Source organism: Nerophis lumbriciformis, linkage group LG26 (genome assembly GCF_033978685.3).
Source record: "Nerophis lumbriciformis linkage group LG26, RoL_Nlum_v2.1, whole genome shotgun sequence".
In the NCBI taxonomy this organism is placed as follows: Eukaryota; Metazoa; Chordata; class Actinopteri; order Syngnathiformes; family Syngnathidae; genus Nerophis; species Nerophis lumbriciformis.
In genome coordinates, this window is record NC_084573.2 from 25748659 (window position 1) to 25774998 (window position 26340).

The following is a 26340-nucleotide window of genomic DNA, read 5'->3' on the forward strand; positions in this document are numbered from 1 at the left end:
TTTGGCAGTATCTTTTCTTTTTTTTCTTTTTAAACATATGAATGTATTTTAAACAGGTTTTCTTTTCTGTGACCATAGGTTAACAAAGGTCCACTGGCCAATCCTATTTGGAATGTAACTTCCAATACTGGTAACAACTCTAGCACCAATCACATTCCCATCCTCTTAACTATTGATACACTGAGTGAACAATTCCCACTTGTGCCCTAATAGGTAAAGACTGGCTGAAGGCTGAACTCGCCGTCTCTACCTTTTGGCCCAATGAGTACCAGGTAATTTCACTCTAGAACTTATATTTCACTATATTCCCTACAATTCCCACTAGATGACTAAGTCAGTGGTCTGCAACCTGCGGCTCTTCTGCCTCCTTGTTGTGGCTCCCTCAGATTTTTTTTTAACCCCGGACTGAGAAAAGTTTGCATTTTTAAAAAGAGTTAATCATTTAAGAGTTAAATAATTTCCGACTGTCTGTGAGGCTGTGAATGCACACGGGCTGGAAAAGAGACTGGAAGCCTGTGTGTTCAGTTCAGCTTCTCGAGAATACAACCCATTGGGTAAGCTAACCATGAATACTTGCCAAAAGAAACAATAGTTTAATTTCTCATGGACAGATTGCTTTTCTTGTAAAATAAACAGTTTGTGGCTGTATACTGTATTTCTTTAGTGGAAGAGACGGCAAAATGTTACTCTTGATAGTAAAGGATGCAGACTTCTGGACTAAGTCGTAAGTAGGGATGGGCTACTAAAATCTATACGACGATGTATATTGCAGCCTCCCGCAATAACGACATTTGTCACAGTATATAAATAATAGTCATTCTAAAAAGGCGACACAGGCTCCTAACTTGGCTGCTGACGTATTTGGTAACATATTGTGTCATTACCGGTTGTATTATTTTGTCAAAACTATTATTAATCTATTTGCTAATTTACTGTTAATATCTGGTTACTTTCTGTTGTAAAATTGATGTTAAACTGCAATAAACATTTATTATTTTATTGTTTGGATACTTTATATTAGTTTTGGGCGATACTACACATTTGGGTATCGATCCAATACCTGGTATTTACTGGGGCAGTATTGGTCATACCAAAGATGATACTGATACTTCAATTTATCAATATCATTAAATGTTTACATTTCTAATCAGAATTATAATCAGACAAAAACAGGATAGCTGTAACAATATCTATTAAAAATTCAAATGATTCCCTTTTATTATAAACAATATTTTGAGCAAAATAAATTCAAAAGTGAAATATAACCATAAGCAAAAACTACAATTGGCTGTTATTTCCTGGTTTGTAATCATTAACAAATACGATTTTGTGATAATGAAAAAAATCCATCTAATCATTATAGTATCGACCATATATTGTTACTATACTTACCGTTACTGTTATTTGTATTGATCTGCCCACCCCTGTCTACATCCAAGATCACTAGCTTAGTACTTAGCATAGCTTCTTGTATCTTCCTATGGTGTGTAATGTAGCATGTTTAGCTATTCCTCATCCTCCAGTGATAATATGCTTGCAAACAACGAAGTTTATTTGCCGTCATGTAAAGTTAAAGTTAAAGTACCAATGATTGTCACACACACACTAGGTGTGGCGAAATTATTGTAGGCGAGGAAACTCAAACTGTGGTCCACGTGAAGTGAAGTGAAGTGAATTATATTTATATAGCGCTTTTCTCTAGTGACTCAAAGCGCTTTACATAGTGAAACCCAATATCTAAGTTACATTTTAAACTAGTGTGGGTGGCACTGGGAGCAGGTGGGTAAAGTGTCTTGCCCAAGGACACAACGGCAGGGACTAGGATGGCGGAAGCAGGAATCGAACCTGGAACCCTCAAGTTGCTGGCACGGCCACTCTACCAACCGAGCTATGCCGGTACCACTAGATGGAGCCCGCGTTACCACAGTTTGAGAATATATACAAATTTGTGAAGGAGATAGTAGTAACACAGTAATGACTATGATCATTATAGCTCTACAATAGAAAAAGCAATATTGATCATGTATAACAATAATAGTCACCTCTATTATCAACATTACGATTGCTTCAAATGCAACAGTACATACATGAATACTTGGTTTACAAAAGAAAGGAGAGTAACAGGCGGGGAAGAAAGATGAGCAGAATATATTAACCTTTTACTTTGTTATGGTAAAATAGTTAAAGCTTTAGCAATGTGCCGTTAACCTGTTATTTTTGACAGCCTTATTTAAAACACAATTCAATTTTGCATCGTTTTTGAAAAATATGTTTCTCTTTATTTTTCTCGAGCGACCGGGCCTCCCTTTAAGTCTTCTGGTGTCACCTGGGGGAATACCTCTCACACTTTGAAAACTGCTGGCCCAGCCCAGACCCCGATTGATTAATGATTTCATTGAAGTGTCCTATACTTGCATTACTGTCGTGTTGTAGTGTGAACACACGTACATAGCACACAGAGTCAAAAACAAACATGCACACGCTGTGAGGCAGCCTACTGATTTATTTGTGTTGACTGAGGCTCAGGAGGTGACGCTCAGGCAAGAAAGACGTAGTGAGAGGCCATGGGGTGCGCGTGTGTGTGTTGGTGTGTGTGCGAACGGTCAATCATTCTGGACATTGCTCTTGTGTCTATTTATTTTGGATGATGACATGTGGCAACTCGGCGTTAAGAGATTAAAAATATATATTTTATTGTATGTTTGTACAATTTTAAAGGCAATAGTCGGTATGATCTTTTTATGCCAAAATAGTTGTTGGGTGTTGTTGACGTGCATGTGGCGGATGAGTGTCACACAGCCTGATTAATACACACAGCCTGGGGACCCAATAACACGACTGTAAAGCAAAGGCTGGAGGAGTCTTCCAAATGACCCATCTGGTGCGTATTCGCCCTCAGTGACTGTGTGTGGAGATGGCCAGCATAAAAAAAAACATGTGTCAACATGTTCTAATTGAGCCGTATCATTCCTTGCTTGCTGAGGGCTTATTGAGGTTTTTTTTTCCAGGGTTTGAAACAGGTTCTTGGATTTGAGGGAGATATGACGCCACCTTGTCATGTTCAAACATGTTTCTGTGCTAGCACTTATATGCTTGCATGCTAATGAGTTTAGGGAGTGAAAGTACACACCCACACAGCATTGATATATACAGGATATATATATATATAAAACATCTTTATATATACTTATATACGTACAAGACAATACTGTACAAAAGTCTTAGGCCCCAACTAACTTACATTGTTTCAACCAAATGTTTTCACAGACAGTCATTGTGACTCAGTAAGACCGACTCAGTAAATACTAGGACGAGCACAACTAGCATGATGACACACAAAATACAAAACACAGAGGAGATACACGGACCAAGGAAGAGTACATTATGCTTTGGTTAGGGTCTGGATAAGAGGCCAATACAGGAATATTCCTTTACAGAGTGAGTCACTATGGCTTTAATGCAGGGCTATTCAACTGGCGTCCCAGAGGGGAAATGACACCATACCGCCAACCATTCAACCACTTTTTGTGCTGCAAATTCCTAAAAACACTTTGCCAGATCCTTGCATTGACATTTTGCAGACCAAACTTGTCATTTGCATAACTGAGGTGATCCTCAAGTCACCCATTTAGATCTTTTTTTTTTTCATAATGTGATTTGTATAAGGAAGTTGTTGCTGTAGCTTATTTACTTCAGATACAGCCAGAAATCATTTGTTCAACTTCTTTAGTTACACTAGTGGTGTTCCTCAAGATTCAATTTCAGGTCCTCGTTTTTTAAATTACATTTGATTTTATTTACAAGATCACACAGAATATTAATCAGTCTAATAAAATAATACTGTATAGAACAATCACAACTCCTAACCTATCCCAGTCCCACAACATTTTTAATTGCATTCCACAGAGCAATTAAGACAAATACAACACACAAAAAAACTCAAAACAACACAACAGTGTCAATAATACTAATATTACTAACATCGATAACAGTAATTAAAGCAACAAACAAATCACAGCCATTACTAAAAAAAAAACAATAATATTGTCACAATGGCTTACACGTGCATTGCATCTCATTAGCTTGACAACCACAATTAACACACAATGAACAAAAGGTCATATTTTAGGTTAATTTAATCGTAAAAAGATAATCCAAGGTATGACTCATTATTATCCAATCTAAAAATGGTTTGGTCTACTGATAAAATCTCCATAGCTCGTGTACACCAGTCCATATGAGTTGGACTATAAACAATACTTTTTTTTTTTTTTTACATATTATTGTTTTTGTAATGACAAGAATGCATTTATATTCTTTGACACATTGGTACAGACCTCCAACAATACAAGTTTGCATTGTCATTGAGATGTTAATACTTAAGAATGTGATTGCTTCTTTTGTGGTTTTAGATAACAAATTATTTATTCTCTGACATTGTTTGTTCAACTTCTATAGTTATACTAGTGGTGTTCCTCAAGATACTATTTCAGGTCCATTATTTGGGCTATTCAATGGGAGGTTCAACAAAAAACATGTGAGAGACTAACATATTTTTGCATCATGTTCTCAAAATCATAGAGATGATCTTTGACTAGCTTTTTTGCAGAAGATCCTTTAAAATAGCAGAGCGCTCCTGTAACTCTGACAAAATAAATAGACCAAAATCAAATGTCTACTGTTAAGGACGCTGGTCCTCCGGAATATACAAAATAATACTAATAGTGGTGCTCAGCTTTCTGGAAATATGGCCCCCAAAGCTATTGAGTTGTATATCACTGCTTTAAAGGAATGGTCTTTCCCAGGGGTGTCCAAATTACGGCCCGCCAGCTCACGCGATACGTCATGAGTTCGACTAAGTATCGCATCGCGGAGTGCTTCCAGTTTGATCTTAGATAACAGGCGGTCTCTGAAGGCTACATATTTGCTGCCATCATGGGGACAATGTGAGTAAATCAGATCAATAACCCTTGAAAGTCCTTTGAAGTAATAGCACATGATCCAAACAACCTTCCCTAGTCATGGTGCAAAAAAAAAATGCAACACACATGGTCACAAATAACAACTTGCTCACTGAACATTGTGGATATTATGAAAAACGTCCAAACACCATGAACAAATTCAAAAGTTTACCCATTTAAATCCATAAGAGTGCATGATGGGGAAAATGTAAAACACTCTTTCCACACGTATCCATGTTTGGCACATTTTAGCATTTGATTGATTACATAACTTTAAGAAGGTCGTCATGGAAGCAAGCAAGGTAGGAGTCAAACTTTTACATACTCCATCCATCCATCCATTTTCTACCACTTATTCCCATTGGGGTCGCGGGGGGCGCTGGAGCCTATCTCAGCTACAATCGGGCGGAAGGCGGGGTACACCCTGGACAAGTCGCCACCTCATCGCAGGGCACTTTTACATACTGTTAATGTCCAATTATATTCATTATATATCCATTATATCAAATATATATCCATCATATTAATATAATATGTACATTTATTTGGCCCCCTGCCAAATTTATTTTAGTCCAATGCGGCCCCCAAGTCAAAAAGTTTGGACACCCTTGGTCTATCCTATAGAATTATAATGACACCACTATATGTTTGTCATTTTCCTTGAACAAACACACTGTAGTTATTTTCCAAGTTTGTTAATAAGTCAACTTTAGTGGAGGTCTGCATTCCAATTCGTGGTGTTCTCCATATGTGGTCATTAAAGTATTGCTACAACAACATATCTAATTGTAGCCTAAGGCTTTTTACAGTTTCACCATCACTTAAACTTCTCAATGATCTAAGTGATGTTAGAGTTCATGATTTCAAAGTTGTTTGGCTCCTGAGAGTAGCTGAAAGCCCAGACAGCTGTGAACCCGCACCTCCTTAACGGGTCTTTGGCATTGTATTCATTTGTTCATGCCGTAGGAATGTGGTGAAGGTACCAAGTAAGAGTGGATCAATGTCTTGACAGCGAAGCATGGAGGGAAAGAATGATGGTTGCACAGGCAGAATGAATTGGCAGGGGAGGGAAGAACATGTCTCGGGTAACCCGTTCATTGATGCTCTTGCGAGTGATGAATGACAACAACCGGGTAATCCTCTATCTTGTCCTGTTAGCAGCCTCCTCTCATCTGTTCAATTGTGTGCTTGACTTCAAGTAAACATTATAAAAATACATACAAACATGGCATAAAGAAAAGTAGACATGACTATCAGTAAAAATGAGTAGGATTACTTCAGCTGCGTTATCCTATTGCAGTTATCCTACTGCAGTTATCCTAAATTTTGATTTTGACCACCATAGGAAGGCTATAAATAACTAGTGAGCACATTATAGCCTGTATAGGAGACATATTTGGTAACATACAGGTGAAACTCAAAAGTATGTGACAATCCAGCAAAGGTTTGTTCAGTCCAGCAATTAGATTCACAAGGTGAAACTAATAAATGGCATAGGTTCATAACATGCAACTCAAGATATTCTTTTGATATAATTTTGATGATTATGAGTTACAGTTTATGAATTGAAAATCTCAAAATTTGGAGTTTTCAAAAACTGTAACAAATTAAGGCTTGGCATATCTCACTTTGCATGTAATGACTTTATATCACATTAGTTTTACATTTGAAGTTGAATTGCTGACATGAATGGACTTTTGTGCGGTATTCAGAATTTTTCAGTTACCTTCCAACTGAAATTAAAAGACTGCCGTACACCTTAATATTAGGGATGTAACGATTTGTTTTACAATTCAATTCGATATCAGTGGAAGATTCAGGAACGATGTCTTTTTTTTATTTTTTAGAGCGATTCCATCCGAAACGATTCAGTGAGTTGAGGAAGTTCTTAATTTAGTTCTTTGAAAATTATTGCATAAAAAGTACAGTTTATATCTGGTATAAAAACATTATACAATTAATAGTTCTGCTAAGACTAAGATGCAGTGTATGCATTGTCGTTACAATCTACTGTACTATTTTTTGATCAAATCAAATAAAAACGTGTTTTGAATTATCTCTGCCATTTGTATTCAATGGTTTCTTTAAAAGCTAAGACGGAAAATTGTAAATCAAATTTTTTGTGTAAAAATCAGAAATTGTATTTTTAAGCCATATCGCCCAGGGCTACTCCGAATACTCGCTAAATATAAGCTAAGGTCCCTCAGTTGCTCTCTGTTAGACCACAAGCATTTTAGGTGTGTTACAAGCTACACTCTAAAAAAACGGAAACTCTGATCATTGCTCCCGATAAAAAGGTCCCCCTGATCAAGATCAAGAACCTTGGTGCTCTGGGCGCATCTGTTAAAACCAGCCTCAGAAACTTTGGGGTTGTGTTCGATCAGTCGATGTCTTTGGAGGGTCACTGTCGTCAACTGACCAAAAACTGCTTTTATCACCTGAGAAATATTTCTAAAGTGAAAAATGTGTTGTCAAAATACGATCTCGAAATGATCATTCACACGCGGAGACTATTGCAGTTCTCTTTCCAACAAGTCAACACTGAAGAGACTACAGACTGTACAGAATGCGACTGCCAGACTTTGGACCGGTGCACCCAGAACAGCCCACATTACCCCCATTCTAATCCAGTCTTCATTGGCTTCCAGTCAAATTCCGCATTGAGTTTAAGATTTTAGTTCTAACTTTCTGTGCGTTACATGGTGGGATCCCCCAGTACATCACTGATCTGTTGTGCCCCCACACTTCAGGCCAGGGTCTCTTAAATATTCCAAAAAAACATTATAAAACTCACAGAGACCTGGCATTCCAGGCTGTAGCCCCCAGACTATGGAATAACTTGCACCAGTCCCTCCGTGAGCTTGACTGTGTTGACACTTTTAAAAACCATTTCAAGACTTTTCTTTTTAGTAAATATTTTAGTTAATGAACCTTTTAACTATCTTTTTTAATCCACTTTTTATAATTTTTAAGATGTTGCCCTTGTTTTAATTGAATTGTTGTTTTAATTCACCTATGTTTTGTACAACGCTTTGTGATTTTATCTGTGAAAAGCCCTTTATAAATACAATGTACATACTTACACTCAGTCCTGGTATAATGTGTTTTATGAACTGGGGCAACGGCAAAGATGGTGGCACCAAATTTATTTTGTCACTTTGTTCTTACATAACCAATTTAATCGTTTACCCCAATTTTGCTGATCTGACAATATTGCTACATCAATTAGAGATAAAAAGGACTTGCAGTTTTTGAGTAGACATACTGTGTGTCAAATCAGAGCTCACATTGGTCACATAAATGTAGATTGGAGGAAAAGAAACCCAAGAGAATGGAAAAAAAAACTGAGGTAGAATGAGAAGTACATACACGATCAAGCCTTCATTCTCCACCTCACTTGCTGTAGCGTTCTATTAGTTTTTCTTCCAGGCATTTTATGTGTACCAACGGAGATTACTGTGGTCCAGCAGGAAGAAGCATTAATCTCACAGGGTTGTTGGACTGAATATATGAATCCAAACACCCGGCAGGTCGTCATGTTCATACCTGTACCTCACTAGGGGCTCTCTGTGACTTCATCTTGGTGCAACTTTGCTAGCAAATATAAATAATAACCTATTGACCAAAGTTCAAGTACAGTTATGCCTTTTTATGTATGTGTAATTATTTGTTACTATAAAACTACAGCACAGGTTTTCTTTTTTAATCTCTGCACACAAAAGGGTAAACGTATGGCAAAACACACTTTTTTTTTTTGACAAATACTCTGCATTGTCGGATTGACTTTAACATTTTTCAAAATGGTTCGAGAAACATTGACGCCAAGAACCAAGCAACTAATTGCTTTTAAGTCATTTACCGTGTGTCTAATAATAAGACAACTTTTTGGGTCTGGATTAGTTTTTGCCTTGTCTCTCACTTAAAGTGGGAGTGAAGAATGCGTAAAGAATGGTGTTTCCTCGACGTGAAGACCTGACAAGTCCGAAAGAGAAGGAGATAATATTGTATTATCTGCTCACAGAAGCTACCCGGTGGTTGTTTGAACACGCTACAGCAAGTCCTGTATACATTAACTAACCCCTCTCCTTAATGCTTCAGGATTCTCACAGGAATGAGGCAAAATGTCATCCAAACCACTGTATGCTAGAATTTTTTCTTAAGCGCTTTTGAGCACAGCCTCATAGGGGGCGCCACAAATGTGTACAGCAGTAACCTTTGGCGCAGTACCTCAAAAACACCTGTATCTCTAATCCGTGTCGCCCATTGAAATTAATTTAAATCAATTTAATCTGTGCTTACCCTCGCCCACAAAAGGCCACCATTTTAACAGTAAGTGACTTTTAAAAAGAAAAACTCTTTTAGATTAGATGAAATATCGTATGAAAAAAATTAATAGAATTTACTACAAATAACAAAACTTGTTAAAAACAGAAAAAAGTCAACACGCGCTGAAGCACTGGGTAATGACTCGGGTTGTTAGCAATAGGCCGATGCAACCGAACATTTGTTACGTCGGTTACAGTCCCTTCAATCGATAAGATCTTTGGTTCATCGAGTGTAGACACATGAACACTCTGAACTAGAAATCAATTGACGGTTTGTCTTTAAAACCACACGTGAGCCAGGGTTGTCTGTGAATAGAGTCACTTGCTTGTTACGTTAGTTACGTGACCGGAGATGAGAATAGAAAAAAACAAAAACGCAAGAGTCACGGCTGCCCGCAAAATATTTACCCCTAATTTCCACAAGATACGTGATGTCCACACCGCGGACTGACAATATTGTAACATTCCAAGGAATGGAGGCTCAGACAGATTCTCTGGATTTTTTAAAACTTCACAAAATGCAACGTTTTCATACAACGGGCTCAATTATGGCGTCACATTAGTGCCAAAAATCCGAGCGCATAAAAACTGTTATCGCGCGCTGATTCTCCAAGTTGTGCGCGCGCGCGACACCCTTTTGCGCGCGCGTGGTGCCTTTTTGCGCGCGGTGCCTTTCTGTGCATGCGTGGTGCCTTTTTGCGTGCGCACGGTGCCTTTCTGCGCGCGCGTGGTGCCTTTCTGCGCGCGCGCCGTCTCGGTCTGTGCGCTCTCTGTGTACTCCTGGCATATCTCCTCGCGCTGTCATGTTTCTTTTTGGCACTGTGGGGGCGGGTATGCGTAGACGGCCCCCTTCTTTCTGATTGGTCAGGCGAAAAATGCTGAAAAATGCTCAGAGCCAATCAGAAGTATAGCAGGGCGGGTCATCGTCAATATGTATCAAGATTTACGGAGGAAGAAGTGGATAAAAAAATGTTGCGCGCTGATGAAGGTTATTTCATACCACATAAACACAATACAGGGTTATACAAAATGTGACCCAAATAAATAATAAGACAACAAACAACATAATCACATTTTTCAGCCAGAACTGGTCCACCAGCAATAACATCCAACCATAACATTATTTTATATTTTCACTTCTTCTTGAACATTTGTTTTCTAATTTATAGAATTTCTTTTGATTCAGCCATAAAATTAATGAAATAATATTTGAATTTTGTTTTTAAAATGTTAAAAATAGCTTTTAATAATGTATTCTGAAACAGTTTAAAATAATCAGAGAACTGACTAACACTGACCCTACACAACTATGTTGCACAATTAAGTCTTTTTTTTTTTAAAGCGAAAGAGGTAATTTCAACAGGTACAGCATCCTATGTCATATCTACATGTAATAAGATTTGTAACAAGGCAAACCGTTTGTAAATTGGTCGAAAATCGAGCAAGTTATGGTAATTTAATTAGTACATGTACCATTGACATCAATGTAATGATTGAGGCTAGCTGTCCGAGGTAAGATGGCTACAACGTTGCTACGCTGGAGAATGATTGGTCATATGAAAAATGCTCAGAGCCAATCAGAAAGGAGGGGCCGTCTAAGCATACCCGCCCCCAAAGTGCCAAAAAGAAACATGACAGCGCGAGGAGAGATGCCAGGAGTACGCAGAGCGCGCACAGACCGAGACGGCGCGCGCGCAGAAAGGCACCGCGCGCGCGCAAAAAGGCACCACGCGCGCGCAAAAGGGTGTCGCGCTTGGATTTTTGGCACTAGTGTGACGCCATACTCAATCTCCAACAACCTTTTACCCTTACAACACACGTCACTTCCCGTCTTTGTCCCGTAAGTCCTGCCCCTCAGTCAAGCCATTGGCTTCAACCCTTAGGCGTGTGTGACGACACTGACTTGACTTGACTCATGGAAAAAAAAAATTTGACATGTTACATGTTTGCATTTTTACTTTAACATCTTTGGGGATGTATGTTGTGTTTTGAAAAATTTTAAATACCGAGAGCATGGTACTTTTTATAGATTTTTTTTTGTTTTGTTTTTTGAAGATGAATAAATGTGCGTATGGGTGTTCTGATTCATCAGATTATTGTTACTGATCAGTTGTTTGGGAGGGCGTTTGGCCTCTCATCCAAGCGTTTGGCCTCTCATCCAAGCGGTTTTCATCAGTTCATGCTCATAGACTTAGCTTGGACAGATCTAGTCTGAGCGCTTGGTGCCAAGGTCCTAACTAATTATCCTCTAACATAAGTAGTGTATGCACAGGAAGTAATGCTTTTGTTCTATTGTGGTGTAAAAAGAATGTGTCCATCAACAAATGTTAACTATAGGATTTAATCCTTCATACACTAAATTGAATCACATCGAATTGTTCATACACGAAATTGAATTTTTTATGAATCGTTCATACACTAAATTGAATCATATCAAAGCATTCATACACTACATAGAATTTTATTGAATTGTTCATACACTAAATCCAATCGTATCGAATTGTTCATACACTAAATCCAATCGTATCGAATTGTTCATACACTAAATAGAATTTTAGTGAATCATTTGTACACTAAATCCAATCTTATCGAATTGTTCATACACTAAATTGAATTGCATCGAATCATTCATATACTAAATTGAATTTTAATGACTCATACACTAAATCGAATCGTATCAAATTGTTCATGCACTAAATTGAATTTTATTGACTCGTTCATACACTGAATTGAATCACTTCAAATCGTTCATACACTAGATAGAATTGTATTGAATTGTTCATATACTAAATCGTATCAAATCGTTCATACACTAGATAGAATTTTATTGAATCGTTCATACACTAAATTGAATCATATCAAATCGTTCATACATTAATTGAATCGTTCATACACTAAATTGAATCGTTTTGAATTGTTCATACACAATCGAATCGTATCGAATTGTTTATACACTAAATTGAATTTTATTGAATCGTTCATACACTAAATTGAATCGGATCGAATTGTTAATACACTAAATCGAATTGTATCAAATTGTTCATACATTAATTTGAATGTTATTGAATCGTTCGTACACTAAATTTAATCATATCAAATCGTTCATACACTAATTAGTATTTTATTGAATCGTTCATACATTAAAGCGAATCGTATCGAATTGTTCATACACTAAATCAAATCGTATTGAATCGTTTATACACTAAATCAAATCGTTCATATACCAAATTGAATCGTATCAAATTATTCGTACATTAAATTGAATAGTATTGAATTGTTCATACACTAAATTTAATCGTATCGAATTGTTAATACACCAAATTTAATTTTATCGAATTGTTCATACACTAAATCGAATCGTATTGAGTTGTTCATACACTAAATTGAATTTTATTGAATCGTTCATACACTAAATTGAATTGTATCGAATTGAATCGTATCGAATTGTTCATACACTAGTTAGAATTTTATTGAATCGTTCATATACTAAATCGAATCGTATCAAATTGTTCATACACCAAATCGAATCTTATTGAATTGTTCATACACTAAATCGAATCGTTCATACACTAAATCGAATCGTGTTGAATCTTTCATACACTAAATCGAATCGTATCGAATCGTTCACACACTAAATCGAATCGTTCATACACTAAATCGAATCGAATTTTTCATACACTAAATCGAATCATATCAAATTTTTCATACACTAAATTGAATCGTATTGAATTGCTCATACACTAAATAAAATTTTATTGAATCGTTCATACACTAAAACAAATTGTATCGAATTGTTCAAACACTAAATTTGCATCAAATCGTTCTGTTTTATAAATTAATCGTTTTTGAACTGCATCGTAGCCCATGTATGGAGATGTGAATCAAATCGTCCATCACAAAGCGATTTACATCCCTCGTAGTGACTGGTAGTGTACTGCGCAGCAAGTGACGGGGAGGGCTCTGCCTCCTCAAAAATGCTGTGCCCTTCTTTTTGCCTGCAGGCGGGATACAAAATGAACGAATGACGCATTCGTACACGGAGGCATATTTGGCCCCACCTAAAAGTTCGTAAATCAAAAAGTCTGCAAATAAAGGTGTTCGTAAATCGGGGTTGTAAGTTAAGGTACCACTGTACGACTTAGTCTGTGTTTAAAGCTCAATTGCTTTGACTTCTATGTTGTGTAGTAAAAGCCTAACCCTGTTTTTTTTCTCCTCAGGTTATATTTGAAGCGGATATTTCGGACAGGAAAACCGGCTTCATCGTTATAGATGACATTCAGGTGCTCAGCTACCCATGCGGTGAGTCATTAGCATTCCAGCAATTAGTCCTAGTTCGCTGAGTAGGCGCTTATAGCTCTGGCCACTAATTAGACCGAACCGCGGATGGTTTTTGTTGCAGTTGACTGGACAGATAAGTGGTAATGACGAGAAGGTGACTCAAAGATGGGGGGGCGGGGGGGGGGGAAGGGACAAGTTGTAGTAGGTAAACGAGATAACTAAAACAGAAGCAAAGAGTGTGAGATGGGAGAAGAGAGAAACGGGGGGGGGGGCGGGGTCGGAGAGAGCGAAGCGGGAAATGAAACGGTATTAGGTCAGTCATGGAGAGAGGAGATTCTGACCACTCAGCTCTCTTTCTCTTTCAAACAGACCCACACTCACACAACACACACACACACACACGCGCGCGCGCAGTGAACAGTAGCTGTCTTGTCTTGCGCTGACAGCAAAGTGATGAGGGTTGCGATCCTTTTTAAATTCACGTTACGTTCCAAAGCCCTTTCTCTCCTCCGTGTTTCCGCACCGCCAGAGGCCTCTTCCTGAAACTCTGGCGCGTGCGAGTTCATCTGAAGCCCGTGGACAGGCGTCTGGAGGATGCAAACATACCGCAATGAAAGCAATTAAATCCATGTTTGGACGTCCATCTAGTAGCAGCAGTGCCACTTTTTTTTTTAGCCTGGTCTGACTACTGATAGGTTCTATTGATTTTAAGTCATAAAGCTACGATGCATACATCCCAATTAGAAGTTGTCAAAAATGTCTGAGATTAGTTAAGTGACCTGGAAGTGGGTCTGAATGTTAAGAGAGGAGAAACTGAATAGAAAGCGGCAAGTATAACTTCCACAGTGGAAGCATTCATTCTCACAGCTGCATTTGTGGATACACAGGTTTGTGTGTGCGCTTCTTTCACTGCGTGTGTGTTTTCAGCTGCTATCTATGATTGCAATCACATCCCTGGAATAAAAATAGCCACGCTGCCTCTTCGAGGGTCGAGAAGGCTTATTCCATACCTTAGCGTTGTGTTTAAGTGTTGGAAGCTGTGACATTGCGACAGTGATGTTAGCACCCAGTGGCAACGTTTGGATTTAGCTTCATCTGACTCCTCTAAAATCTAATCGTAGTAATGGACAACATATCGCTGCGGGTTACAAAATGTCCGTCCCAAAATAGGGGTTATTCCCATTGAATGCACACGGGTATAAACTGTAATCGGGATGTAACGATAAACGGTATAATGATGAATCGCGGTAAAACTTCCCAAGTATAAATAAATAAAATGATTGTAAAACCGTGATTGATAAGTGAAGTGAAGTATATTTATATAGCCATTTTTCTCTAGTGACTCAAAGCGCTTTACATAGTGAAACCCAATATCTAAGTTACATTTAAACCAGTGTGGGTGGCACTGGGAGCAGGTGGGTAAAGTGTCTTGCCCAAGGACACAACGGCAGTGACTAGGATGGCGGAAGCGGGGATCGAACCTGGAACCCTCAAGTTGCTGGCACGGCTGCTCTACCAACCGAGCTATACCGCTAAACCTACAGACCTAAGCTAGCGCTGGATAACATGCAAACAGGAGACATTAAGATCTTTCTCCATTAAAGCTTTAATGAAAAAACATCATACAGTTTAAAGTAACAGTAATAATTTCTGAAAAAATCGTGCTGCGTGCTATCTGTGCCTTTTAATTAAGAATATTGGTAAATAAAACCCCGGAAGACAAAATAATTTGTCTTCGTGGTGGTCAACCCCTCCAGATCCAATCACAGGATTTAGAGAAAGGAGAGGTGAGCAGAGCCCACGAAGGAGCTTCCTCATTGGCCGACGCGATATATAAGGAAGCGTGTGCACGGTGCGAATATTGGTCCAGCGTATTCAAGTTGGGAAGGACATTGAGGGCCAGTCTTGGACTAACTTTTGACGTGCAAGATCGATACTCAAAGCAAAAAAACGGACGTGACGCACACAACACAAGTTTTTTTCTTTATCATTGGAAAAAACACTAAAACTTTTACAAATTGAAACGGTTGAAGATAAACATATACAAACACTCAACTAAAAATAATATGGCTCTTAAGTGGCCAGAAAAATATTAATATATAACATATTTCTTCTTCCAAGAAATTATATTGTGTGGCTATTTAAATTGTTTTATTCTTTTCAAATAAAGCTTGGTCATAAGTGTGTACAAGTACTTTTTGAGCACAGTCAACAATGCCATGATGATAACCGTGGTAATTTTGGTCACCAAAACCCTGACATTACATTTTTCATAACGTTCCATCCCTACTATAAACGTTACCACCAGGTGCATATTCCTATAAATCTGTTTATTTTCTTCAGATAAATCCCCTCATTTCCTGCGTCTTGGGGATGTGGAGGTGAACGCTGGTCAGAACGCCACTTTTCAGTGCATCGCCACCGGACGAGATACATCCAACAATAAACTCTGGCTCCAGGTAAAGACACACACACACACACTAAAGTGCTTGAAACATCCGTACAGTGACTTAACACACCCAATGTATTGAAACAAAATGTATTGCCTCTTAAAGGGGAACTGCACTTTTTGTGGAATCACCCAATCCTTATGTAAAACAAGTACATGCGTTTTCTTTTTTTCATGCATTCTAACTTGTAAATAAACGCTAGCAAAAGTCAGCTACAGATAATGGGTAATGAGAGTCATGGCGTTATTGCGTCTATTGCGGCCATTAAGCCCTCTAAAAACATCCGAACACTGCCAACAATACTCCATTTACATGTCGTGACCTGAACATTAACCAAGTGTTAGCGATATTGTTGTTATAAGCCCTAACGTTAAAAGACTACTTTAGCGCGCAGTGATTACAGAGAGCTGTAACTATCTTATGCTGACATATTGAGCCGGTGAGCTGGTGCATCGCCTCTGAGTTGGTGAAATTTAATTCTAGATTATAAGCCATGCCTCTCATTTGTATAATAGAATGTTGCTGCCATAAACCGAGAAGTTGGTCAATTTTGACATCCAACTCTTGAGAAAGACACTAAAAGACGCTTGTTTGTAGCACCTTTTTTTTTAACCTGCATGAGAATTTTGGTTAATTCTTATGAGTAATCTAAACAGTGAGAGCAGACATTGTACAATAAGTGATTGTTTTAGTATATTGTAGTTTGTATTTCTTGTCCAGCACTTAGCAATACTGCTACATGATTGTTTCACTAAAGCTGGATCTGCTTGTCACTCAGCTTCTCATCCTCCTTATATTCAGGTTAACAAATATAAGGTTCTGGATCATAATATGTCCCAAAGTATCCTTTGTTGTCTCTAATGAAAGTCTGCCATGATTACTAGTGTTGTTGTTAAGGAAAAGCAAATGTTGTGATGCATCTGTAAAATGAATGTGCGGCTGAATGCTTAAAATGATCAAAATGTGTAAATATGTTATTATAAATGTGTCTGTTTATACATTACAAATATACTTACAGGGTGTATATAAAACGTTGTTTGCTGACTTTCGCTAGCGTTTTTAAAATGCATAAAAAAAGAAAACGTACACGTTCTTGTCTCACATAAGGATTGTGAATGATAGACAAAATTGGAAAAAGTGAAGTTCCCCTTGAAACCTGGCAGATGAATGCACCCATGTTAGTTGATAGGTATTGTATATGAATGAAAAGCATTCACTAGTTATTCACCATAAACACGTTATATTACACGTACTGAATATACCAGGTAAAACCACACATACACACACCCCATACATTCTGGCAGCTAACACGATTAACAGTTTAATAGCTGCTGATTTCATTACAGCTCTATTGTAGTCATGACCTTCAAACCTGCTGTCAGTGAGATACGATAGATAAAAGTGTGTGTGTGTGTGTGTGTGTGTGTGTGTGTGTGTGTGTGTGTGTGTGTGTGTGTGTGTGTGTGTGTGTGTGTGTGTGTGTGTGTGTGTGTGTGTGTGTGTGTGTGTGTGTGTGTGTGTGTGTGTGTGTGTGTGTGTGTGTGTGTGTGTGTGTGTGTGTGTGTGTGTGTGTGTGTGTGTGTGCGCGTGTGTGCGCGCGCGCTGTAGACCTTAAGCAAGACAGTTAACCCCCCCTTCTACGTCTGTTCAACAGAGGAGAAACGGAGAAGATATTCCCGTGTCTCAGAGGAAAAACATCAACCATCGGCGATTCTCCGCCTCATTCCATCTCAACCAAGTCACTAACCAGGATCAAGATCTGTATCGCTGCGTCACCCAGTCTGAGCGCGGCTCCGGGGTGTCCAACTTTGCCGGCCTTATTGTCAGAGGTGAGGGCTTGCTGAAAATGTATGTTTGCAGTCTGAAATCATACAGACAAAACCTAATTTTCGTTTGCGGCGAACTCTGGATGATTAGGCTTTGAAAGGGAATCTGAAATAAGATGAGACAACAGGGCGAAATAGGCAATATAATCGATAAAAAGGTAGAGTAGGAAGGGGATTCATATGGCCCCATTTCTTGTGTTGAACATCTTAAAATGTGTTTGGTGGCAATTCCAATTTTGACCACAGCGTCAGTTGCTATGTAGAGTGGCACTTTCCATCATTTTCAGCAGACAGCATTGTAAGATGATTCACTCCCTACCTTCCTCTCACGCGAGATCCACCCAGGAAATGGGCTACATGAATCCCTTCCCTACCGTGGGTCAATTATGTGTTGATTGTTGAGTGCCATATCCGGGTCAGAGATTTGATCCTGCCCCAAAGTATGGAGTTCAAGTACACTATATTGCCAAAAGTATTTGGCCACCTGCCTTGACTCACATATGAACTTGAAGTGCCATCCCATTCCTAACCCATAGGGTTCAATATGATGTCGGTCCACCTTTTGCAGCTATTACAGCTTCAACTCTTTTAGGAAGGCTGTCCACAAGGCTACGGAGTGTGTTTATAGGAATTTTCTACCATTCTTCCAAAAGCGCATTGGTGAGGTCACACACTGATGTTGGTCGAGAAGGCCTGGCTCTCAGTCTTCGTTCTAATTCATCCCAAAGGTGTTCTATCGGGTTCAGGTCAAGACTCTGTGCAGGCCACTCAAGTTCATCCACACCAGACTCTGTCATCCATGTCTTTATGGACCTTGCTTTGTGCACTGGTGCACAGTCATGTTGGAAGAGGAAGGGGCCCGCTCCAAACTGTTCCCACAAGGTTGAGAGCATAGAATTGTCTAACATGTTTTGGTATCCTGGAGCATTCAAAGTTCCTTTCACTGGAACTAGGGGGCCAAGCCCAACTCCTGAAAAACAACCCCACACCATAATTCCTCTTCCACCAAATTTCACACTTGGCACAATGTAGTCTGAAATGTACCGTTCTCCTGGCAACCTCCAAACCCAGACTCGTCCATCAGATTGCCAGATGGAAAAGCGTGAGTCATCACTCCAGAGAACGCGTCTCCACTGCAATGGAGTCCAGTGGCGACGTGCTTTACACCACTGCATCCCACGCTTTGCACTGGACTTGCCGATGTATGGCTTAGGTGCTCGGCCATGGAAACCCATTCCATGAAGCGCTCTGCGTACTGTACGTGGGCTAATTGGAAGGTCACATGAAGTTTGGAGCTCTGTAGCAACTGACTGTGAAGAAAGTTGGCGACCTCTTTCCACTATGCGCTTCAGCATCCGCTGACCCTCTCTGTCAGTTTATGTGGCATACCACTTTGTGGCTGTGTTGCTGTTGTTCCCAAACTCTTCCATTTTATTATAATAAAGCCGACAGTTGACTTTGGAATATTTAGGAGCGACGAAATATCACGACTAGATTTGGTGCACAGGTTGCATCCTATGACAGTTCCATGCTGAAAATCACTGAGCCCCTGAGAGCGGCCCATTCTTTCACAAATGTTTGTAGAAACGGTCTCCTTGCCTAAGTGCTAGATTTTTTTACACCTGAAGCCGGGCCAAGTGATTAGGACACCTGATTCTGATCATTTGGATGGGTGGCCAAATACTTTTGGCAATATAGTGTATCTTGCGTCATTTTGGCTAGCCTATGAACATGAACTAGTGAAGACTGCTCAACCAAAAAGTCCAGTTGTGATGGAGTGAATGCCCTGAGAATACAATGATCTGGATGCATGAGAACATCCGGAGACATATCTTGGGTCTTGTTCAGAAATGAGGGAAAGAGGGCTGGTGAGATCAACCGGCGGATTGGTGCAACTTCTACGGTGATGTGGCGTCTGTATCGATTCTTAAAGTGAGCTGAGCCGAAAAGATTAATAAACCAGTTGATCAACATTCCTACCCTAACCTATTTTTATGAGCTTTAAGTACTGACTGAAAGGAGATCGCGAGTATGAGTTTTCTCTGTACGGTGGCTGGGGTCTCATTTAAAGGCAGGTTGATAAGCTCCGTCATCCAGGAAGAACTCCTCCACATTGAGAGGAGCCGGATGAGGTGGCTTGGGCATTTTGGCAGAAGACCACTCAGAAACCCTCCCTGGGGAGGACACGTCCGAGCGGCAAAAAGGCTTCAGGGGAGATCCAAGGCATGTTGGCGAGATTGTGTCTCAACTGGCCTGGGAAGTTCTCAGGATCCCCCCAGGAGGAGCTGGACATAGTAGCCAGAGAGAGCCTGGTTTCTCTGCTGAGGCTTATTGCCCTAAGGCTAAGCCAATGCTTCTCAATTATTTTCTGTCACGCCCTGCCCCCTCAGAAGAAGTAAACATCCCCTCCACCTGCCCTCACCCCACCCCCAAACCCCCCTCTTGCCACAACTATAATCAGGATCATTTAGCTATGAAACACCTCTACCTACCATTGTATTTTTAACATTAAAGGAAACAAAAAATAAAAATATAGATCACCTTACATTATTTTTTAGTCTAAAAGAAAACATTTTAAGTGCATACATTTGCCTAAAATAAGAAATGTTTTATCTTTATTTAAAACAATTTATTTCGACTGACTTGAACCATTTGATACTGAAAAATACATGTTTTTATCAAAATGAGGAAGTCCGGAATAATGGCTACAAATAGCACATTTGAGAAGAACTAAGTCGACCATGGATAAGCAGAAAATTAAGGATACATGACTGTAATACTTGCAACTAGTGATGGGTAAATGATGCCTTAGTGAGTGTATGGCACACTCACTAGCTGTATTGACACTGCACTAATGCAGTGTTTTGAATAGGTACCATATTTTTCGGAGTATAAGTCGCACCTGCCGAAAATGCACAATAAAAAAGGAAAAAAACATATAAGTCGCACTGGAGCCCGGCCAAACTATGAAAAAAACTGCGACTTATAGTCCGAAAAATACGGTATGCGGAAAGGAACTCTGATCAGGGAGCCAAATAGTGAACAGGCACCCTATTTTGATCAATACGTCGGAATGTTTCCTTTTTCTTGGCTCCATTCAGATCAATGGAGACGGAAACTCCTTCTACGACTTTATTTTGGACAAACTGTCACTTGTGAGTCGAAAGAAGCACTTCCTGATAAACACAGTTTGTCACGTTTTTTTTTTCTTTTCTTAAAGTGACACACATCGATGCTTCAGTATACTTTGACCCATCACTACTTGTAATGAGTCCAGGTGCTGGTAAAGCAGTAGATTAGTTTACAGTATCAGGAGCTGAGAGACAATTAAATCGACACAAGAGTTCAGAACATTCAAATACTCTCCCATCCCAATAAAAAAAGAAAAGTCCAATTTAGCCGCTTGTAACCTACCAATTCCTGCAGATACTGTATGTGAATGTTAAACATTCCAAAACAAAATTGGGCAAAACTTAATGAAAATATATGAACACTTAGTCATCAAGATGAAATTAAAGGGGAAAAAAATGGTGAATGCCAAATGTGATAACTCTCGCAAACTTAATACGCTAAATCTGCCTATAAGACATTTCTCAACTTATTTCCTTACATGTCACATGAAACTGTCATAGAACCAATATAAGACACTGTGTGTGTGTGTGTGTGTGTGTGTGTGTGTGTGTGTGTGTGTGTGTGTGTGTGTGTGTGTGTGTGTGTGTGTGTGTGTGTGTGTGTGTGTGTGTGTGTGTGTGTGTGTGTGTGTGTGTGTGTGTGTGTGTGTACTTCATCTGTCATGTGCAGTTGACATGTGGTTAATAAGGTGTCACCAATGTGTGTTTGTGATGAGATTCTTTATTCATTCACATTGAATAGCTCACATATTCAAATCATCTCCCAGGGAGAGAGAGAGAGAGACACTCAGGGTAAAGGCGAGTGAGATTCTGAAAAGAATGATACGAGAGTGACAGAAAGGCGGGTGGTGGGTAGAATAGACATAGAGAGCGGGTGAGGAAAATGTTACATGTAAATAGTCAGCTCATTATCCAGAGAATACACCCATATCAGACTCCGCACAATGTGTGAATATGTAAACAGAGGAACGGTCTCATATTTATTCTTCTGCATATCATTTGGAAGCGAAGGAAGAAATGTGAAACCGACACCGAAGCGAACACTTTGAATATAAACTGGCGAACCTTACTCTCTCCAGGCCATTTGCACTGCGTTGGGCATAAACGCCCCCCAGCCCCGCTCTCCTGACGCTCTCACTAAGCATTCATGCTTTAACCCATTTGTTGGTCCCATCACTTGTAAACTGCTCAGGGTTTCCCCGACATGTAATTAATCATGACGCGACGCCACGGCAAAATAAAAGCCTCCACAACTTACAAATAAGGGTCTAAGTTAAAAAAAAAAATCATGTGAATGTGTATGCATGTTTGTGTGTGTGTATATTATCCATCTATCCATTTTCTACCGCTTTTCCTTTTTCGGGGTCGCGGGGGGTGCTGGAGCCTATCTCAGCTGCATTCGGGCAGAAGGCGGGGTACACCCTGGACAAGTCGCCACCTCATCGCAGGGCCAACACAGATAGACAGACAACATTCACACTCGCATTCACACACTCGGGCCAATTTAGTGTTGCCAATCAGCCTATCCCCAGGTGCATGTCATACATATATATATATATATATATATATATATATATATTATACGTGATTCTCAGCGGTCTTGAATTGTGACCTCTGCCAGAGCGTTTTTTTCTCGTTTAATTCCGTTGTTCCGCATAGATATGGATAATTTTACAATTCTGTAAGTGACGTTCTCTTTGTAAAATCCAGCATCTTTTAACTTTTACTGGAGACTGTACTTGTGTTTAGAGAGTAGCTGAAAATGAGCTTTCCCTTCTTGAAAGACGGGCAGCAGCTACTGGCATACGGCCTGTGTTACATTGTACAATAAACAGCAACAATGGAAAAATATATGTTAGTAGTAATTCCTTAAACACTGATTTATTTTAATGTATTTTGTTAGCCATTTTAGAGAAAATAAATGCATCATTGTCAATTATGCAAATTGTATGCCGTCATATAGACCATGCCCCTTAGCCAAGCGGGACACCTTACTGCTGTACTCCTGCAATTTCCCTGACTTTATGGACTAATTCCAGTCTTATTTCAAGCAAAAAGGGACATATGATGATTTGAATCTATATTTACAAGACTTCCTTGTTGTCTGAATAGTATGTATTCGATATTCTTTGGTGTACATTTGTATATAAAATTTGGCTATTTCACTGTGGGAGTACTTTTGGTCTTTATTGGACATGGAAAAATGTTGTTTTCCCACAAAAAATGGCAATTTAGACTGATTTATTTCCCGTTTTCCCGAGTTCCATATCCTGTTTTCTTTAATAATATGTGAAAGCAGTAAAAAAAATAAATAGGTGTTCCTGTCACAGCAGGAGACAGTTGTCCAATCATGAATGCCACCAGTGTGGATGAGGAAAATACACCAAGAGCTCTGCAGACCCTATTTAAGTGCATTGTATGCTTCAAATCAAGGTGTTTTTCCAATATGTGAAAGATGTTTTCTCAGCGCTGTGGGATATAGGCATAAAATGAATATTAATCCCTTCTGAATGTGAAAAAAAGTATCATCACAATGAAGGAATGATGGCAGCTCGCATGAATGTGCAAGGGGAGCCACTTCATGTTTATTTATTAGAACTATCAAGATGAGAAGCGGAGGGAAATCAAAGAAATATTGAACATATATATATTTATATTATACCTCTCTAAAAATATGCATGGATTTTAATATGTATGCAGGACAGTATACAGTATGGACGAAACTAAGCTGCATTACTGCTGTGCTTATTACTCTTGGCTTTTTTTGCATATAAATATTCATCCAATATTTAAATGTATATCCCGTTGTGAAATCAGCGGAAGGAATTGAAATGTGTCCATGCTAATCTGATAAAACACAAGAAAAAAAATGCAGGTGCATTCCCAGATATGACTTGGATGCATAAAACATGTTCTGCAGGGGGACATTGATCCGGGATTCATTTTCCAAGGCTGAAAGTGGTCCACCGGGTGATGTGAGATTGCCTGCAAGCAGGTACATGCGGGCCCAGTCCATTGATATTTATGTAGATGACAGAGATGTGCCATTAACGCACCCCCCTGTGTGTGCTGGGCCTGTCAAGATCAGAGCAGAGAAGACATTTTTTACAAGCACAAGTGCGTGATGTGAGACTTGACTTGGGATTGCTAGATCACGCTTGGAGATGTTTTTCTCCTTCACAGGCGGGAAGAATGACAAACATGTTGACAGGCTTCTATCTATTCATCGATTATTTGTTTTCATTTGGCTACAAAATGCCTATTATTATGCATTGCTTGCTTTGTCCCCGAAAATACAAACAGTGCTTCTTTGACTGACTATTCTAATTTTGGAAATCTTTTGGATTATTAAAAGTGAGACAATTGTAAATTTGACTGAGGGGTACAAAGGATTAGGCTGTTAGAAATAAAATACAATTGCAATGCGAATAACAAAAATATATGACAAAATTATACTGTTTAAAGGGGAACATTATCACCAGACCTATGTAAGCGTCAATATATACCTTGATGTTGCAGAAAAAAGACCATATATTTTTTTAACCGATTTCCGAACTATAAATGGGTGAATTTTGGCGAATTAAACGCCTTTCTATTATTCGCTCTCGGAGCTGAAATCCGAGTCTGAATCCGAGCTAATGTCGCTATACCTTGCTGTTCTATTCGCCATGTTTGTTTGTGTTGGCATCACTGTGTGACGTCACAGGAAAATGGACGGGTGTATATAACGATGGTTAAAATCAGGCACTTTGAAGCTTTTTTTAGGGATATTGTGTGATGGGTAAAATTTTGAAAAAAACTTCGAAAAATAAAATAAGCCACTGGGAACTGATTTTTAATGGTTTTAACCCTTCTGAAATGGTGATAATGTTCCCCTTTAAAGAAAAATTTTGTATACTATGACAATATATCTGAATACATTTTTGGTCAAAAAGTCGGACAAAGGCACACTGTTGCGATAAAAGTCGTAATATACAAAATAATAATATAAATAATAAGAATATTGTATATTCTAGTTTTAAAAAAGTCACAGTGTAAATTCATGCTGTTATGAAACTAAAGTCGTATTTAATATAGTTGTTAGTTTTGTAAATACATGAAGTTATACTGGAACATACTCATAAAAGTTGTTGTGTTACAGGAAAAAGACAATTTCCGACAAGAAAAATTACGGAATGTTTGGAGAATGAAACTGTAAATGTATGCAAAAAAAGGTTCTGTTGCTACAAGATACAGTTGGAATGCTTTGAGGAAAAAGTTGGGATTTTATGAGGATGAAACTAATTTTGTGCAAAAAAAGTTTCTGTTGCTACAACAAAAACTAGTAATGCTACGAGGAAAAAGTAAATGTTATGTGAATCGAAACTAATTTTATGTGAAAAAAGGTTATGTCGCAACAAGAAAAGTTGGAATGCTACGAGAATAAATGCGTCCTTTTATATGAAAAAAGGTCCTCTTACAAGACAAAGTTGGACTACTACAAGGAAAAAGTCAAAATGTTACAAGAATGAAACTGTAATTTTATGCAAAAAAAGAAAGGTTCAGTTGCTTCATCAAAAAGTAGTAATACTGTGAGGAAAAAGTTGGAATGTTGCAAAAAAAACCTGTAATTTTAATGCGAAAAAAGGTCCTCTTACAAGAAAAAGCTGGACTACCACAAGGAAAAATTTAGACTGTTATGAAAATGAAACAGTCTAAATTTTTCCTTGTAGTAGTCCAAAAGGTTGAAGCAACTGAACCTTTTTGCATAAAATTACAGTTATGAAAATGAAACTGTAATTTTATGCAAAAAGGTTCAGTTGCTTCAACAAAAAGTAGTGCTCTGATAAAAAAGTCAAAATGTTGCGAAAAAAGGTTGTTGCTACAAGAAAAATGTAGTATGCTACAAGGAAAAAGTCAAATTGGTATAAGGACTAAAACTGTTATTTAATGCAAAAAAGGTTATGTTGCTACAAGAAAAAGTTGTAATACTAAGATAAAAAAGGTGGAATACTACAAGAATAAAACTGATTTTATGCAAAAAAAAAAAAAGTTCTGTTGCTACAAGAAAAAATTAGAATACTACGAGGAAAAAAAATAATTTTGTGCGAAAAAAGGTTTTGTTGCTACTTGGCAGTTTATCTCTTTAAACCTAAAGGTTTTATTTTTAGTGTAGCTCCTAATACTCCTGTGAAGACATTGATGCTACCCGTAGTTCCTCATTTTATTGTCTTATATATATTTTTTACAATATTGCCTTAAAACTTTTGATTGAAGTGTATCAACGTGTGTGTGTGTGTGTGTGTGTGTGTGTGTGTGTGTGTGTGTGTGTGTGTGTGTGTGTGTGTGTGTGTGTGTGTGTGTGTGTGTGTGTGTGTGTGTGTGTGTGT

At 38.7% G+C, this 26340-nt stretch overlaps 1 protein-coding gene across 14 annotated transcripts in view; it reads left to right on the forward strand.

The window, feature by feature from the left end:
• ptprk (protein tyrosine phosphatase receptor type K) overlaps window positions 1–26340 on the forward strand; it is a 196429-nt gene that overhangs the window by 77645 nt on the left and 92444 nt on the right. For all 14 annotated transcript variants that reach the window (XM_061987114.2, XM_061987103.2, XM_061987101.2 and 11 more), the window contains 5 exons: window positions 79–130; window positions 214–272; window positions 13504–13585; window positions 15908–16023; window positions 17669–17843. In XM_061987114.2, the coding sequence (XP_061843098.1) occupies window positions 79–130; window positions 214–272; window positions 13504–13585; window positions 15908–16023; window positions 17669–17843 (484 nt within the window). The remainder of the gene's footprint in view (window positions 1–78; window positions 131–213; window positions 273–13503; window positions 13586–15907; window positions 16024–17668; window positions 17844–26340) is intronic.